This window comes from Plectropomus leopardus, chromosome 1 (assembly GCF_026936395.1).
Source record: "Plectropomus leopardus strain MGB_pleo_1.0 chromosome 1, ASM2693639v1, whole genome shotgun sequence".
NCBI classification, from domain to species: domain Eukaryota; kingdom Metazoa; phylum Chordata; class Actinopteri; order Perciformes; family Serranidae; genus Plectropomus; species Plectropomus leopardus.
In genome coordinates this window covers 949,932-967,934 of record NC_142176.1, presented here as the reverse complement: position 1 = coordinate 967,934, position 18,003 = coordinate 949,932, and the positions used below count along the sequence as shown (strand labels likewise).

At 41.3% G+C, this 18,003-nt stretch overlaps 1 protein-coding gene across 12 annotated transcripts in view; it reads left to right on the top strand.

The window, feature by feature from the left end:
* Nucleotides 1–18,003, top strand: part of kifc3 (kinesin family member C3) — a 67,307-nt gene that overhangs the window by 45,552 nt on the left and 3,752 nt on the right. For 7 of the 12 annotated variants that reach the window (XM_088075546.1, XM_088075287.1, XM_088075369.1 and 4 more), the window contains 18 exons: nt 2,307–2,395; nt 3,620–3,685; nt 4,413–4,547; nt 5,495–5,776; nt 5,849–6,022; nt 6,251–6,337; nt 8,453–8,600; nt 8,678–8,808; nt 8,948–9,059; nt 9,528–9,709; nt 9,802–9,906; nt 10,273–10,403; nt 12,438–12,561; nt 13,148–13,277; nt 14,474–14,703; nt 14,917–15,063; nt 15,926–16,055; nt 17,195–17,241. In XM_088075546.1, the coding sequence (XP_087931672.1) occupies nt 2,307–2,395; nt 3,620–3,685; nt 4,413–4,547; nt 5,495–5,776; nt 5,849–6,022; nt 6,251–6,337; nt 8,453–8,600; nt 8,678–8,808; nt 8,948–9,059; nt 9,528–9,709; nt 9,802–9,906; nt 10,273–10,403; nt 12,438–12,561; nt 13,148–13,277; nt 14,474–14,703; nt 14,917–15,063; nt 15,926–16,055; nt 17,195–17,241 (2,450 nt within the window). The remainder of the gene's footprint in view (nt 1–2,306; nt 2,396–3,619; nt 3,686–4,412; nt 4,548–5,494; nt 5,777–5,848; nt 6,023–6,250; nt 6,338–8,452; nt 8,601–8,677; nt 8,809–8,947; nt 9,060–9,527; nt 9,710–9,801; nt 9,907–10,272; nt 10,404–12,437; nt 12,562–13,147; nt 13,278–14,473; nt 14,704–14,916; nt 15,064–15,925; nt 16,056–17,194; nt 17,242–18,003) is intronic. The other 5 variants (XM_088075408.1, XM_088075473.1, XM_088075706.1 and 2 more) reach the window with 3 other exon arrangements.

The following is an 18,003-nucleotide window of genomic DNA, read 5'->3' as shown; positions in this document are numbered from 1 at the left end:
TTAGAGATGTTACAGAGGTTATAGATGTTACAGAGGTCAGAGATGTTACAGAGGTAAGAGATGTTACAGAGGTCAGAGATGTTACAGAGGTCAGAGATGTTACAGAGGTCAGAGATGTTACAGAGGTTAGAGATGTTTCAGAGGTTAGAGGTGTTACAGAGGTTATAGATGTTACAGAGGTTATAGATGTTACAGAGGTCAGAGATGTTACAGAGGTCAGAGATGTTACAGAGGTTAGAGATGTTACAGAGGTTAGAGATGTTTCAGAGGTTAGAGATGTTACAGAGGTCAGAGATGTTACAGAGGTCAGAGATGTTACAGAGGTCAGAGATGTTACAGAGGTAAGAGATGTTTCAGAGGTTATAGATGTTACAGAGGTTAGAGATGTTACAGAGGTTAGAGATGTTTCAGAGGTTATAGATGGTACAGAGGTTAGAGATGTTACAGAGGTCAGAGATGTTACAGAGGTTAGAGATGTTACAGGTTATAGATGTTACAGAGGTTAGAGATGTTACAGAGGTTATAGATGTTACAGAGGTTATAGATGTTACAGAGGTTAGAGGTGTTTCAGAGGTTAGAGATGTTACAGAGGTTAGAGATGTTCCAGGTTATAGGTGGTACAGAGGTTAGGGATGTTACAGAGGTCAGAGATGTTACAGAGGTTATAGATGTTAGAGAGGTCAGAGATGTTACAGAGGTTAGAGATGTTACAGAGGTTAGAGATGTTACAGAGGTTAGAGATGTTACAGAGGTTAGAGATGTTAGAGAGGTCAGAGATGTTACAGAGGTTAGAGATGTTACAGAGGTTAGAGATGTTTCAGAGGTTAGGGATGTTACAGAGGTTAGAGATGTTACAGGTTATAGATGGTACAGAGGTTAGAGATGTTACAGAGGTCAGAGATGTTACAGAGGTTAGAGATGTTAGAGGTTAGAGATGTTTCAGAGGTTAGAGATGTTACAGAGGTTAGAGATGTTACAGGTTATAGATGTTACAGAGGTTAGAGATGTTACAGAGGTCAGAGATGTTACAGAGGTTAGAGATGTTACAGGTTATAGATGTTACAGAGGTTATAGATGTTACAGAGGTCAGAGATGTTACAGAGGTTAGAGATGTTACAGAGGTTATAGATGTTTCAGAGGTTAGAGATGTTACAGAGGTTAGAGATGTTACAGAGGTTAGAGATGTTACAGAGGTCAGAGATGTTACAGGTTATAGATGCTACAGAGGTTATAGATGTTACAGAGGTCAGAGATGTTACAGAGCTTAGAGATGTTACAGAGGTCAGAGATGTTACAGAGGTTAGAGATGTTAGAGAGGTCAGAGATGTTACAGAGGTTAGAGATGTTACAGAGGTTAGAGATGTTACAGAGGTTAGAGATGTTTCAGAGGTTAGAGATGTTACAGAGGTTAGAGATGTTACAGGTTATAGATGTTACAGAGGTTAGAGATGTTACAGAGGTCAGATGTTACAGAGGTTAGAGATGTTACAGGTTATAGATGTTACAGAGGTTATAGATGTTACAGAGGTCAGAGATGTTACAGAGGTTATAGATGTTACAGAGGTTATAGATGTTACAGAGGTCAGATATGTTACAGAGGTTAGAGATGTTTCAGAGGTTAGAGATGTTACAGAAGTTAGAGATGTTACAGAGGTTATAGATGTTACAGAGGTCAGAGATGTTACAGGTTATAGATGTTACAGAGGTTAGAGATGTTACAGAGGTCAGAGATGTTACAGAGGTCAGATATGTTACAGGTTATAGATGTTACAGAGGTTATAGATGTTACAGAGGTTATAGATGTTACAGAGGTCAGAGATGTTACAGGTTATAGATGTTACAGAGGTTAGAGATGTTACAGAGGTCAGAGATGTTACAGAGGTTAGAGATGTTACAGAGGTTAGAGATGTTACAGGTTATAGATGTTACAGAGGTTATAGATGTTACAGAGGTTAGAGATGTTTCAGAGGTTATAGATGTTACAGAGGTTATAGATGTTACAGAGATTATAGATGTTAAAGAGGTTATAGATGTTACAGAGGTTAGAGATGTTGCAGAGGTTATAGATGTTAAAGAGGTTATAGATGTTACAGAGGTCAGAGATGTTTCAGAGGTTAGAGATGTTACAGAGGTTATAGACTGATAGTCCTGATCAGTTCAGAAAACTTTGAACAGACTATTCTTACTTTTCTCTAGTCTATTTTCATCGTGATTTTGATCAAAATCTGACTCACAACTGTTGATATTAATGTGTGTGTGTGTGTGTGTGTGTGTGTGTGTGTGTGTGTGTGTGTGTGTGTGTGTAGGTGTGAGGTTGTTGCAGGCAGGTGAACAACCTTCAGATCGTCTCAGCTGTCCAGAAGAAGAGCAGCTCGTTACTCGGCTGCGCACACAGGTTCGTCTCTTATTTACTCATTATTTATGACAGATTTCCCATCTTCCCATGCTCTCTGCCGCCGTATGTCCTTAAATAAGAGCAAACACATCACAGCTGTACAGCTGCTGACACCCGTAACTCTCGCTTCTCCCTCCTCCCAGTTTGAAATCCCGTCAGAGAATCAGTGCTGTTAAAGCGTCAGTCAGAGCTCAGCCGTCCGGTTTTAAAGCCGAGTGTGTGACGACTTTGGACTAATCTGCAGCGTCAAGTTATTTTAAGTTTTGTGCAGATTCTGCACCTGAAAGTCAGTTTTTAACTGGATTCCACTCAGTGACCAAACAGCTTTTCCTTTTTTTTTTTCTCTGGTTGAACAGACAGTTGAACTAGTTCCACATCCTCAGTTGGTTTTCAGTCACTAGCAGGAATTAGCAGAATTAGCAGTTTGTTGTAGTTAAAAGAAGATTATTAGGTCGTTAGCAGGTAATTAAATGAAAAACCTGCTGATGAGAAAAACAAAAAAAGAAAATTTATCATTATTTGATAAATTATCATTATACTTTTTCCAGGTCATTCTCTCTCTTTTTTAGTTTCTTTTTTTTGTGTAAATTTGTACCTATTTTTCTTGTAATTTAAAAAAAAGTATTTCTCACTGATTGCTCAGGTTTCAAAGGGTTAACAGCCTACATCATGAATTCCAAACTATATTAAAGTCTTTGCAGTGTAATAGTCTGATAGTTAATTAATGAATATTTCACCATATTTATGACCAAACGTGTGAACCAGGAGCACGTCTGTGACGATCACCTCTGTTGTAACTCTGCTCGACATGACAATAAATATTTGTAAAATAATATCAGTGCTAAACACACATCAGTAAAGCCAACAAAGAGTTAAATCAGCGTGAAGCCTGCGAGAGTTCAGATGGGTGGCGGCAGCGATGTGTCAGCTGTCAGACTGAAATGATCACATGTGAAACCTCTTTGACAGGTTTAGTTTTATTGAAATAAAGATGTCCGTTTGTTCTGCAGCTTTCTGACGCGTGAATCTGCGCGTGCTGTGACGTGTTTGAGCTTCGCTGCGTCAGACATCCACATTCCTCAAACCGACCGAAATCAGAGAACACGAGCATAAAACGTTGCACATTTTGATTTCTGCACACAGATTTAAAGATTTGGTAAAAACTGTTCTGCAGCACTGCCGTGTCGCATCATTTCAATCGCAGCGTGACGTGTGTGTGTGCAGGTGGAGGAGCTGGAGAAGAAGCTGGTGGATCAGACTCAGGAGGTGGAGAGACTTCGCTCTGAGCTGGTGAGACTCTGCTGGACCACATTCCTGAGGAACCCTGGGAAAACACACACACACACACACACACACACACACACACACACACACACACACACACACACGCTGCCCTCAAATGAAACACGTGAGCACATGGTTGCAACAGAGGCCGTGTACACGATGTGCTCTGCGTTTAAAATCATGAGAACGCTGTTGCTGGACAACATGGACGCTGCTGCCGGCGTCTTCAAGCCTCCGAGAGGCTTAAAACAAAAAAATAGTGCGTAAGAAAAATTCAAGAATAGTTCAGAGCAACAAAACGGTAGTGCACAAAAAACAAAAGAATAGTGTATAAAAAACAGACAAACAAGTAAACAGTCAATACACAATTATCATCATAGATCATTAGACCGATTATTGATGATTAATTAACAGCTCCCACATTTAAACAGACTTTTCAAATTACTGCACACTACAGTCCACAATCCACTGCGGACATGTCCGACAGATATGTCCAACAGTCCGCTCCTGCACGGACGTGTCCGACAGATATGTCCAACAGTCCGCTCCTGCATAGACATTCCACCTCATGGAAAAAGTGACGCACAAAATGAGGAATATGAAGGATGTGTTTGACTATTTTGAATTTGATTGAATTTTATTTGTGATGAATTGCAAACTGAAAAGCTGTGTGTGTGTGTGTGTGTGCATGTGCGTGCGTGTGTGTGCGTGCGTGCTTGTGTGTGTCCTGCAGGGGGCGACAGACCTGGAGAAGCAGCTGGAGCTGCTGGTGGTGGAGAACCAGCGTCTGAAACAGGAGCTGAAGTCATGCAGGAGCTCGGACGCCGCTGCAGAGAGCTGCAGCTGCAGCCACTGCCCTCACAGCCAGGTACATCCCATAATACTCACAGCCAGGTGTACACACTGCCCTCACGGTCAAGTACTAATACTGTATATATTTATTTTATACGTACATGTGCAGAAGTATAGAGGAAGTGAACAGATTGAAAATTTCAATTTTTTAGCATTTTTAAATGTAATTTTCCTTTTGTCCTCTTTTGGTTTTTCTGTTTTTCTTCTTTTTTAAATTTTTTTTGTAATTTTTAGTATGTTTTACTAATTTATTTTTTTTTTGGGGGGGGGTTATTTCTTGTTTCGTTGCTCATTGCCCTGCTCCCATGTTTTTGAAACAAATCAAACCTATTTTCTTAGATTTGAAACAGTTAACCCTTTGTAACCTGGATCAGCATCAATTTTGTATTCAAATGCTTTTTACTATTATTTAAGCAAATAATTTGCTTTGAGCAAATGTGTTTGATTTCTGTTAAAAACATGGTAAAAGAGTTACTTGGCAGGAGATGTCCTGCAAGTTGCAAGAAATTAGTAGATTGAAAAAAGAATTAAGTAAAAAGTACTAGAAAATTACACCAAAATTAGCACAAAAAAAACAACAAACAAAAAAACATGAAAGATAAAAAAGGCCTAAAGGCTAAAATGACCTTTAAAAAAAATCTTAAAAATTGTAATAATTCTGTAAAAACATTTTAATTATATAATTATGATTTGAAACACAGCTCTCTGGGAATTATTATTCTATATCCTTTTTCGAAATGTTTTTTTATTTTTAGGTCATTTCTTCTGAAGTTGCTCGTTGCCCTCCTCCCATGTTTTTGAAATAAATTGAACCATTTTGTTGAGGTTTCAAAGATTTAAAGAGGCTACTTGTGAAAGACGAGCAAACTGAAGTTGATCCAGGAGTCAAAGGGTTAACTGAATAAAGGTGTGAGTCTGCAGCTGCCTCAGGTAGAAGACACGATTCCTGTCTGTCCCCTGCAGGACGCCGAGTCCCTGCGGAGGGAGGTGTCTCGCTGGGAGAGCCAGGCCCGGCAGAGGGAGCGGCGGCTGGCTGAGCTGGAGCGGGAGCTGCTGGAGAAGACGTCCCGGGTGGACAGTCTCCGTCTGCAGCTGGACGAGTCCACGAGACAGCTGGAGGACGGCCGCAGGCAGCTGGAGGAGTCGAAGCGGCGGCAGGGCGATGCCGAGCACAAGCTCAGCCTCCGACTGCAGGAGTGTGAGGAGGAGCTCGCCAGGCAGGCCGCCACGCCCCCCAGAGTTAAGGTGAGGAGACAGTGGACGGACAGCGCGTCCCGCTGAGTCCCCCGATGTCTAATGGCAGCTCTCTGTCCTCAGTACGTGACACAGACGGTGGAGGTGGAGTCGGCGGACTCTCAGCGAGCGCTGGCCGAGCTGCAGACGAAGAACGCCGGCCTGCAGGAGCAGCTGTCTGCGCAGAGGCAGCTGCTGCGGGAGCTGGAGACGCAGCTGCACGAGTCCCAGAGGACATGCGCCCAGCTGAGGACACAGGTAACACAAGGACCTGCTTGTATGTCTCTGTCTCTGTCGCTGTGGTTGTCTGTCCGTCTCTCTGTCTCCATCTGTCTGTCCGTTTTTTGGTCTCTCTATCCATCCGTCTGTCCGTCTCCGTCTCTCTCTGTCTGTCTCCGATGGTCAGGGTGGAGGAGTACGATGAGGTCACTTTAACCCTTTCCTCTCTTCACTTTAACCCTTCCCTCTCTGCTCGCTCGGCTGCAGCTGCTCGCCGATCGCAGCCGTCTGTGCGCCCTCCTGTCCAAGGCCGTCGGCAGGGGCAACAGCGAGGTGGTCCGCAGGTTGTCCAAGGTTGGCAGATTCAGATAGCGAGGAGGCGTTAACCCTCTGAGCGCTGGGGCTCCAAAGCTGCCAAAAACCCCACAGATCATTCATGCAGATGCAGCGCTCAGGTTTCAGCGCCTTTTTAGGAGAATTTTTAATAACGATTCGGCTCCAGCGCCTCAGTGCGGGTCCAAATACTTTTCCGAGATTTGAGGAGAAATTAACCCAAAGAGACCAGTTTTATAACTGAAGTTAAAATAAAAAATGATGAAAACAGAAGTCATTTTTAAACTTCTAAGAAAATATTATTAATAATAAAATATTTTTTTTGTTTGAACAGAAAATTACAAAATATTCATCAGCAAAAGTTAGATTTCTGTCTGCTGTTCAGATGTTTAAAAATGTGCATTTTAGGAGAGATAAAGAGAAATGTGTCAGGTACAGGGATCATTTAATAATTTAACTGTAAAGTCAGAAGTTCTCATGATTTTAGGAACGTGTAATTTAATCCAACCAGACGAATAACGGCCTCATGCTCATGAAACATTTGATTCAGAGTAAATCTGTAAATTAATGTGAAAAGAAGAGATGAAATGATTTGGAAGAAGTTTTTTCTTATATTGTATCTTATATATTCATATATATATTATATGAAATATAATCAAATTAAATTAAAAATATCATAAACTGTAAAAACTTGCCTCATTTTTAAAAATATTTAATCAGTGTATATATTTTTATTTTTTCTCCTATAATAAACTGATATAACTCTAAATTTAAGCTGTGAGTTCCCGTCGGCTTCAGTTATTGTTTTTCCAGACTTTTGAAATGAATTTGCTGTTGAAACAGGAAAAATGTGAGGACATGTGGTCTAAACTGGTTTCACTGGGAAGCTTTGGAGCCAGTCAGACTCTGTGAGGTGATCCCAGTAAAAGTCTCCCAGTGCTCCCTGTTGTGCCCCTCATCACCAGCACGGCTGCGTTCACACTACAGTCACTGTTTAAAGACCAGATCTTCATTTTCACTCACTGATTGATTTTTTCACTGATTGATATTTTTTAATTATTATTTTCGTTTCATTTTTTTTAAATTCATTTTTTAAAATATTTTTTAGTGTTGCACAGCGACAGAAAAAAGTAAATAAGCTGCTGTAGTCGTTTGTTATCGAGTTAAAGATTAAATCAGCGAGCTCTTTTTTAAATCGGGTGGATTCATTTTTTTGTGAAACTCAAACTAATCATAAATAAATAAACTGAAAAAAAGAAATCTGCTGGAAAAATTTAAAGTTGGAATAAACATTTGCGTCTCTTTTAGCTGCCGTGTGAATGTGTCCTTCCTCTTTCAACTCCTCCTCCTGAACCTGGTACACCTGTGCTCAGATTTACCTACGTCTTTACATGTTCACCTGCGTGTTCACCTGCGTGTTCACCTGTGTGTTTATGTTCACCTGTGTGTTCACGTGTTCACCTGTGTGTTTGTGTTCACCTGTGTGTTCACGTGTTCACCTGTGTGTTTATGTTCACCTGTGTGTTCACGTGTTCACCTGTGTGTTCACGTGTTCACCTGTGTGTTCACGTGTGTGTCCTGCAGTGATGCCAGCTGCATTATAGCAGCTGCCGTTTGTGTGTATCGTGTTTATTCCTGCAGAAGTTCACACCTTCACCTGCTGACGTATTTTCTTTGAGAAAATGTTGGTTTTTGGCGTGAAGGGTTCATGGCAACCTGTGCTGCAGGTGAACGTGTCCACCTGCTCAGGACACTCTTTGTAATATGACCATAACCTTTAATGTAACGTGAAAGTGCTCATCAATCACAATCTGAATAATCAGAGATGCATGTTGTGTTAAGGGAACAGAGAGAAACGAGAAGTTCCCTGCCGGTGTGCTTCAGCCTCTTGTGGTCAAAATGAGTATTGCAAAAGAGACACTTAGGAAAAAGAGCCTTATCCCCCCCCCCCCAAAAAAATGCAAATGCTTGCAAAGTTTTCACACATGAATGAACAACAGTTCTTTAGACTTTTAGACTAAGCTGGACTCAGGCTGCAGGAGTTTTAGGCAGATTTACCTCCGACGATCAGATCGGCGCCGATGTTCGGCCCTGATCGATGTGAGAGGTTCACTGACCCTCCGTGTCCCCCCTCAGATCCTGGTGTACGAGGGCGAGATGGAGCGAGCTCAGGGTCAGCTGGAGGTGGAGATGCAGAACCTGGAGGAGGAGAAGAACCGCGTCATCGAGGAGGCGTTCATCAGAGCCGAGAGCGAGATGAAGGCGGTCCACGAGAACCTGGCGGGTCAGTGTCCTCCGTGTGTGTGTGTGTGCGCGTGTTGACAGTGTGTGTTGACAGTGTGTGTTGTTGTGGTGTTGCAGGGGTGCGTATGAACCTGCTGAGCCTGCAGCCGGCGCTCCGGACTCTCACCTGTGACTATAACTGTCTGAAGCGGCAGGTGCAGGAGTTTCCCTTCATGCTGGATAAAGCCATCAGCGAGGCCAAGCAGGAGGTGAGAGCGCATCAGTCCCCTCATCGACCCTCAGTCCCCTCATCGACCCTCAGTCCCCAAAACACAGAATTATTGCTTTATTAATCGTGTGTGTGTGTGTGTGTGTGTGTGTGTGTGTGTGTGTGTGTGTGTGTGTCAGATCTGTCAGGTGATCAGCGACGTGAGCAGCACCAATCAGGAGCTGCTGCGGAAATACAAGAGAGAGATGAACCTGAGGAAGAAATGTCACAACGAGCTCGTTCGACTCAAAGGTCAGAGAAACTCACTTTAACCCTTTGAAAGCTGGATGGTCATCACTTTGCTTCTCTTGTGCTGCAATTTGACAACTTTTACAAACTTTAAAAGCTTAAACTTTTTTTTTATTTCTTTCAAAATCAGGCAGTCAGCAGTTATTGCAGTATTTCCTATTTATCATTTTTCAAGTTATTTCCTTTTCGTGGTACTTTTCTTTTTTCTGCTGATTTCACTTTTTTGTAACATTTTTTACAAATATCTTGCTAATATTTGGGTCAATTCTTGTTACTCTTTGCCTTTTTTTCCATGTTTTTTGTTGTTCGTGCTCAGGTACGCACAAAGAGCCAAACCGAAAAATACAAAGCTTTTACAATATAAAAAAATTAAAATTGAATATAGGTAAAGACAAAAAATAATAAATATCCTCCGTGTTGCAGCTGGTATTTGTCGTCATGTCCTCTGCATCCCTGCTCTCCGTCTGCCAGGTAACATCCGTGTTTTCTGCCGCGTCCGGCCCGTCAGTCAGGAGGAGCAGGACTCCGCCGACGCCAAAACCATGCTGAGCTTCGACTCGGATGACGACGCCGTCCTCTACCTCTCCAACAAGGGCAAAATTATGACTTTCGAGCTGGACAAAGTCTTCCCTCCTCAGGCCACGCAGGAAGAGGTGAGGACAGGACGTCTCTTCAGCTGCAGACATCAGAAATACTGATGTCTGAGTAAAGTACAAGTACCTGAGATCTGTACTCTCTCCATCAGGTGTTTCAGGAGGTGCAGTCGCTGGTCACTTCCTGTATCGACGGCTTTAACGTCTGCATCTTCGCCTACGGACAGACGGGCTCGGGGAAAACCTACACCATGGAGGTACCAACACATTTATTTTCATGCTTTTTCTTTGCACTCTGGCTTCTGATTTACCCTGAAAAAAACTTTTTAAAACATTTAATGATGAAAAATGAACAGGTTTAGTAATTAGTTCTCAGTAGATATTGATTATTTTACAGCTGCGATCATTAAACATTTACTGACCAGAGCTGGAAAATAGTCTGTGTTTTAGTCCAGAATGGACAGATTATCAGAGGCAGGGCTTCTTATCATTGTTAGGGACTGATCATTATTTATGAGAGAGGAGGGGGCGGGGCAAAAATGGGGGAGGATTGTTCAATAAATCTTAAAATGTGTGTGTGTGTGTGTGTGTGTGTGTGTGTGTGTGTGTGTATGTGTGTTCAGGGCGAGGTGAACAACCCCGGCATCAACCAGCGCGCTCTCCGCCTGCTGTTCTCTGAGGTGACGGAGAAAGCTCCAGACTGGGACTACAACATCTCCGTCAGCATGGTGGAGATCTACAACGAGACGCTGCGGTGAGACTCACACACACACACACACACACACACACACACACACACACACACACACACACACACACACACACACACATACACACACACACACTGAGCTGATCCAGAGTCAGCCAGAAAAATACTGACATATCTCAGTTATTAGAAAAATACGCCCAAACTTTAACACACACGTAGAAAAAAACAAGATATGAAGCTGCACAGCGTAAACACACAGTACAGTCGCTTAAATACTGTAAAACTGAAATCCTCGTACCAACCAAAGCTCAGTCCCTTTAACCGGCGCGCTGTGACGGAGAAAGGCCTGTCTCGATGCGACACTCGCTGTTTGGTCTTTGGACGTATAAACTGCGTCGTTGGCGACCTGCTGGAGAAAACGTGAGTCAGCTGCTTCGATCGCACGATGTGAGCTCGGTGAAATTCTTCAGAATTCAATCATTCAGTTAAATTTACTGAAACCACGAGCGCCAAAGAAGACGATATTTCCGGCATGTTAAACAAAAGAGATGCAAAACAGACAAACGGCGGATTAGCAGATGTAGAAGACTATTTTCAAAGAAGCCGTGGAAAAATGTCCAGTGAAATATATTCATAATTATTTATTGAAAATCATTTTACAGAGTTATTTTAATTTTTAAGCTTTATGTCATTTCTCCCTGTTCTTTTTTGGGGGGGGTCTCTGGTTTATTCTGATTTATCTTTGTTTTCGTTTGTTTTTGTTGTAACTTCTGGGTCATTTCTTCTTTTATTACTCATCACTTTTTTCTGTGTTTTTGAAAAAAGGTTTCGAAGCGTTTGATAAATAATTTGATGGTATTTCCATCTTTTCTACGGAACAGTTTTGCGTGAAGAGAATCAAAAGCCCGTCCCGTATACACGCCTGTCCCAAATATAAGAGGTGAGGTCAGTGCTTTCAGCAGATACGACTGAAGCGTTCTGGTTTATCAGAGCTGCAGTAACTGCTGCACACGCTCGGTGACGTCTGGACCTCTGTGGCGCCTCCTTCAGGACGAAGACCGCCGTTTGGTGTTTGAGGATGAGGACAGCCGTCTCTTTGCTGGTTTGTGATGACCGTCAGACCTGCTGCGGTCTGAGAGCAGTTACGTAAAGACGGATCATGTTAAATGTCGTGTGTTTGCGTTCATCTGTCCAGCTGTTGTGTAACTCGACTTCTGTGGAAAAGCCTCAACATCTGGACGGTTTTTAGGCTGAAAGGTCCAAAACACTTGAGTCAGATTAAAGCCTCAGATTGCCAGTGGGATCAGGACTCATCAGGTTTTTACAGACTCATCTGCAGACTGACGCTTCTCACAGGAACTATTTTAACCCCGTCACACCTGGAACGTCATCAGTTTTCTTGTGCTGCATTTAGACACCTCTCATTAGCATTTTAACCTCAATAAAAAAAGAGAAAATGGGTTTGATTTCTTTCTAAACACAGAAAACATAATTAATTAACAACTTGGTGAGCATTAAAACAGAGCAGAAGGTGACATGGAAAAAATAAAAATAAGAGGAAAATGTTCAGAAAACTTTTACAACTCTAAGTTATATATTTAAAATTCTGTCGAAGAAAGAAAGGAGGAAATATTTTTGAGAACATTGTATTTTGGGCAATTTCTTGAGGTTATTTTCTTTTTTTTTGATGGCATCTTTTTATATGTATTTTTCTATTTTCTTTTTGTTTCCCATTTTTCTGCAGTATTCTTGTAATGTCTTACCAACTTTCTGCTAATTTTTGGGCCTTTCTTTCTTAACGCAGGGAAAGCATAAATAGCAACGTGGCAAGAATTATCCTGTAAACTGAAACATTTCCAAGGTGACATGGAAATAATACAAATGAGAGAAAAATGTCCAGAAAATTACATTTATGATTCTTTTAATATATTTAAAATTATGTTACAGAAAGAAGGGGGGCGGGAAATAATTTTGATAAGAAAGAACTTTTTTTTTTTTCTGCGGTTCTTTGGTGCATGAAACCCGCAGAGACGACGTGCTTTTAGTCGTCCGTCATCTGAACGTCCTGTTTTCCTTCAGGAACCTGCTGGGAGAGAATCCCACCGACAAGCTGGACATCAAGATGAACCCTGACGGCAGCGGACAGCTCTACGTCCCCGGACTGACCGAGTTCACCGTCCAGAGCCCCGAGGACATCAACAGGGTGAGGACTTCCTGCCGCGCTCGTCCTTTCAGTGTAAAACACGTCCCGTCAGCTCAGCTGCCGCTCTCTGGTCGCTGTCTGCAAATTTAACCTGATAAATTACTGGAAAGTTAATTTTTGGTCATGAAAAGTGTTTGTTTTTATTCTGGAGCTTAAAAATTCATAAAAGAGCTCATAAGAGTTCTTAACATATTTTTTTCTTCACTATTTGAGAGAAACAATTAGTCAATTAATTGATTTATTCAAAAACCAGAAAACAAATTGGTAGATATATTGTTCATCTGTGTGTTGTTTAAGGATTATTTTTTATGCAAAATGCTAAAATATATCTGGTTCCAGCTTTTGAAATGTAAAGATTGTATGGTTTTCTTTATTTTATATGATATGAGCTGAATCTCTGAGTGTTTAAATCTTCGTTATATCAAAAATACATAAATATTACAGACATAAATATTTCAATTTGCACTCTTTAGTGGTTTTTTTTTTGTTTTCTGTCATTTTAGAGACTGAAGGGTTAATCAAAAACCATAATGAAGATGAATTGATAAGTGTGCGTGTGTGTGCGTGTGTGTCTGTCTGTCCTCAGGTGTTTGAGCTGGGTCACATGAACAGAGCGACAGCCTGCACGAACCTGAACGAACACAGCTCTCGCTCCCACGCTCTGCTCATCATCACCGTGTCCGGATTCAACTCTGCGACAGGAAACCGCACACAAGGTACACACACACACACACACACACACACACACACACACACACACACACACACACACACACACGACTCCCGATCTGTTTGTCGCTGCTCTCACTTTCAGTAACAGTTCAAACAAACTTACTTTTTGCCATCTCAGTAGTATTTTCTGTAACTCAGCAACCAACCGCAGAGCAAACAATCTGCATCATGTTTACATCAGCTGAGTGTGTGCGTGTGTGTGTGTATGTGTGTGTGTGTGTGTGTGTGAGAATGTGTGAGAATGTGTGAGTGTGTGTAAGTGTATGTGCATGTGTGTGTAAGTGTGTGTGTGTGTGTGTGTGTGTGTGAGAATGTGTGAGTGTGTGTAAGTGTATGTGCATGTGTGTGTAAGTGTGTGTGTGTGTGTGTGTGTGAATGGTTATATGATATGCGAAAATGCCAGAACACTACAAAGATAGTTTTTGTTGTCAAACTTTTCTGAATAAAAGACATATTAGTGCGGATGTAGTCTTTCAGAATGAAACACGTTTTCTTGTCAGGTTTCAGTACAAGTTTGAAGTTTTGCAGAGACGTCTGAAATCCGTTGACGGCAGATTGTAATCCGGACGAGGCCTGAGTCAGAGGAGAGCATTTCACGTATAAGATTGTATCATCTGCATAAAAGTGGATATTTTAAAGCCACATTTAGATGAGAGTGTAACTTTGTAATGACACACCATAGAAGAAGGCCACGCGCCTGCGTGAAGTGAGGCCGTGATGTCACCGTTCTCACAGGATCATCGCCAGTTTCCACGACGACAGTTTTTTTCAAAAGATTACAATCAAATACACATTACAAATTTGGTTTCAAAACTTTGCATTTTCAGGCCCCGAAAACACAGTGTTGTGTGAACAAAAGATCAAACCGCGACAAAAGTTTTGTTTTATGCAAGAACCGTTGCCATGGAAACAGCTCCTAAATCTGTGTTGGAGGTGATTATACGGTTACTGTAGAGAGTAAACAGTGAAGGACCCAGTACAGAACCCTGTGGTACCCCCTGAGTTCAGAGCAAAGGTGATCTGCACTGGTGGCCTCAAAACAACCTTCTTCACATGATCATCAAACAAACACAGTTTCATTTTTTTGGTCAAATTCAGCCGTCACCAGCGTGGGAAACCTTAGAAAGGTCAAAAAATGCCTTTAATGATGTGACCTTATCCGAGTGTGTTTCGGTTACAGGTAAGCTGAACCTGGTGGACCTGGCGGGCTCAGAGAGGATCGGTAAGTCGGGGGCGGAGGGCAGTCGCCTCAGAGAAGCTCAGTGCATCAACAAATCTCTGTCGGCGCTCGGCGACGTCATCAACGCGCTGCGCAGCAAACACTCCCACGTCCCGTTCAGGAACTCGCGGCTCACCTACCTGCTGCAGGACTCTCTGAACGGAGACAGCAAGACGCTCATGATGGTGCAGGTGAGACCAGGAGCAGGTTTTCACGGCTGATTCTGGAGAACTCAGATCCACAAAGCGTCTCGCTGGTTGATTTTTTGTAACACCTGATTCACGAGTTAACTTGTGTTGTGGTCAAACAGGCTGAAGTGTCCAAAGAAAGACATTTTTTCTCTCTGAGGCAGAAGAATGAATGAATCACGTCTGTTTATTTTGGGACCTCCGTGTTGTGTTCAGGTGTCTCCGCTGGCCGCTAACATGAGCGAGTCGGTCTGCTCGCTGAAGTTCGCTCAGCGTGTTCGGAGCGTCGAGCTGAGCTCGTCGTCCTCCAGGAGACACGAGAACTCGTCCACCTCGTCCTCGCCCACCCACGACAGCGTCGAGGTAACGGAGACCGACGGGGTTAATTACATCACAAACGCACGTGTATCACTTTTCCATGTTTGACTCTTGCAGCTGATTCAGTCAACAAAGTGAAAACCTGAAGTTTAATATGTTACATTAAAGTGTTTATACAATTTTAAACAGTTTAAGACACAAATGAAAGAATGTTTTTAGTTAAACTCATTTATCATATTGCCGTATATTTCATCTAGTGTTTAATGGTATGAAGTTCTAAAATGACATTTAAAAGCATAATAAAAGATCAAACTTACTATGAAATCATAATTGTTTTACATTTAAATAGAAATATAAAATTATGATTCAGTTGCATTATTATTTAATAATAGGATGAGTAACAGAGAAAGGACAATAATGAGATATGACAGAAAAAAAGCAAGTTATTTTAGGAAAAACATTTTTTTAAAAAAAGTGTTTTTTTTTACAGAACTAAATATCTAAAATGTAATTGTTATTATTAATAATATTATTACTATTTAAAATTGTTATTAATTATAATATTATTTTCTAACCAAATGAGTAACAAGGAAAATAGTTATAGAATAATACAATAATAGGATATGACAAATAAATAAAATACAAAATATTTTAATACAGTAAGTATATATTGTAAATAAAAATTTATAAAGTAATTAGTAAATTAATTAATGAAAAAACAGGTGTTTTTTATGACAGAAAATAAATATAAAAATGTAAGTTGTATTGAAAAACATTTTAATTATTATATTTTATTAGTTTATTAGTAGCAGTGGTAGTAAAAATAAAGTAATAATAAAAATTATTATTATTATTATTGCATTAAAGAAATACACTTAACCCGTCTTGACCTTTGCCCTCTCCTCAGCTGGACTCTCCCCCGGTCACCCCCGTCCCCCTCCCCATCTCTCGGGCCAGCAGCGCCGGCTCCACCCTCTCCTCCACCTCCAGAACTCCCAGCAGCTCCCGCAGGAGGTCCCAGTCCCAGCTCTCCACAGGTACACGCAGTATGAACACATACCAGTACACACATGTACGGCATAAATGCACACAGACACACGGGTAAATATAAACGTAGTGAAGCAGAGAGAATCGGGTTTCTGACAGCAGAGGGACAGATCGTAACTTCTCCTCTTTAGTTTTCTGATCTGCTCTTTAATTTAATCTCATTACCTCCTTCATGTTTACCTTCGTGTTTCTGTAACTTCAGTGATAATGTTCGTTTTCATCGACACATTAACTCATCAGAGTCACGACTCACAGTTTTTATTTGCTCAATATTGTTACTTTTATGCATTTTTTCCCACATTTTTAAATCGATGTTACCTCGAAGCTTTTAATGTGAAACCTCTTCAGGAAGTTGGTCTGAATTATAAGAGTTACAGGAAGTTGCTCCTGAATAACAAAGAGAAGCGGGAAATATTCACCACATTATCAACACATATGCAATATGCTTGATTAAAATAAGAAAAGAAAAGAAAAGAAAAGAAAAGAAGGCTAAAAAAAAAAGAAAAATCAAATATTGAATTTTTTTCTGGTAAATCTGATCTGAGTCACTAATCAATAACTGCAGCAATAAATCAGTCTGTTTAATAAAATACCAATTTTTATTGGAGAACACTAATCAATCACCAACTGTAACTGATTGATTATCTGTTAATTATTGATTGATTATCTGATTGTTGCAGAACAATTTCCAAAATAAAAGCCTTCTAATAGCTGACTTTAACACCCTACTGGAGGCTGACAAAAGGCATTGTGGGAAATGTAGGAAATCTGCTGTCACTCTGTCCTTAATAATAATATTAATAATAATAATAATAATAATTTCCTTTTTTCTGATATTTATGCTATTTTTTATTTATTACTCTTGTTATTGTTTTTTAGTCTATTTATTGATGTACAGCACTTTGGTCAACTGTTGTTTTTAAAAGTGCTTTATAAATAAATTTGGTTAAGATTTAAAAAATAACAGAATAATTAAAGTAATAATAATAAATAATAACATAAATAATAATAATAACAACATCTTAGATTTATGTAACACCTTTCACAGTACCCCAACATAAAGGAACAAACAAACAACCTCCTTCCTGTGCTGTGTCCTCACTCTGTGGTCTGATTGGTTGGTTTGCAGACAGACAGGTAGACAGAGCCAGCCCATTGGTGGGGGACGGTGGGCAGGTAGGTGGGGCTGTATGCTGATTGGTGGACAGCTTGGCATGGAAGCGCTCAGCATGGCATGGTGACCCCCCCCCATCTAACCCCCCCTCCCTCCACCTGTAACCTCAGAGAGCTTCTGTGTGTGCGCCTGCAGGGCCGCGAGCAGGGCCCACAGAGCCCACCGGACTGTGCTGTTTGTGTCGCCTGTTTGATGCTGAATGAAAATCTCAGTCTGTGTTCAAGTCACAAGGAAACTAAACTCCGTCCGATTTTAGACAGCAGGCCGGCTTCACGGAAACAAAAGAGCTTTAACACAATGGCTTCGGCCTCAAGCGTGACATATTACACACACGTTAGCAGCTCCTAATATGTAACCATGACAACACGTGTCAATAACAGTCATTGATCGTCTGTTATTTGGCGGCTGATCTTGTCCTCTAAGGGTCAGGAGCTCCTGGACCTCAATGTTTTCACTGGTTTCACAGTTTTTACTGTTTGTGGACATTGTCGGCCGCTGTTCTTCTTCTTTGATTGATCTGCTAACAGCTGCTTTTTTATTCTCCCGGGGTTTGACGCACACAGAACACGCCGTCAAAACGTCACACTCGTGCGTTCGGTGGTCTCGTCCTGGCTCTTTGTTTTGAATAGACATAGTTGTGAGACAACTCTGTCCCCTCGGACTGTCCTCGAGTCTTTGATGCAGAACGGCATGAGGCGGAATAACAGCGCGATGTTCACTGCCGCTTATAGTTCTTTAAAAACGTGTATTTTCTTTTCTTCAGT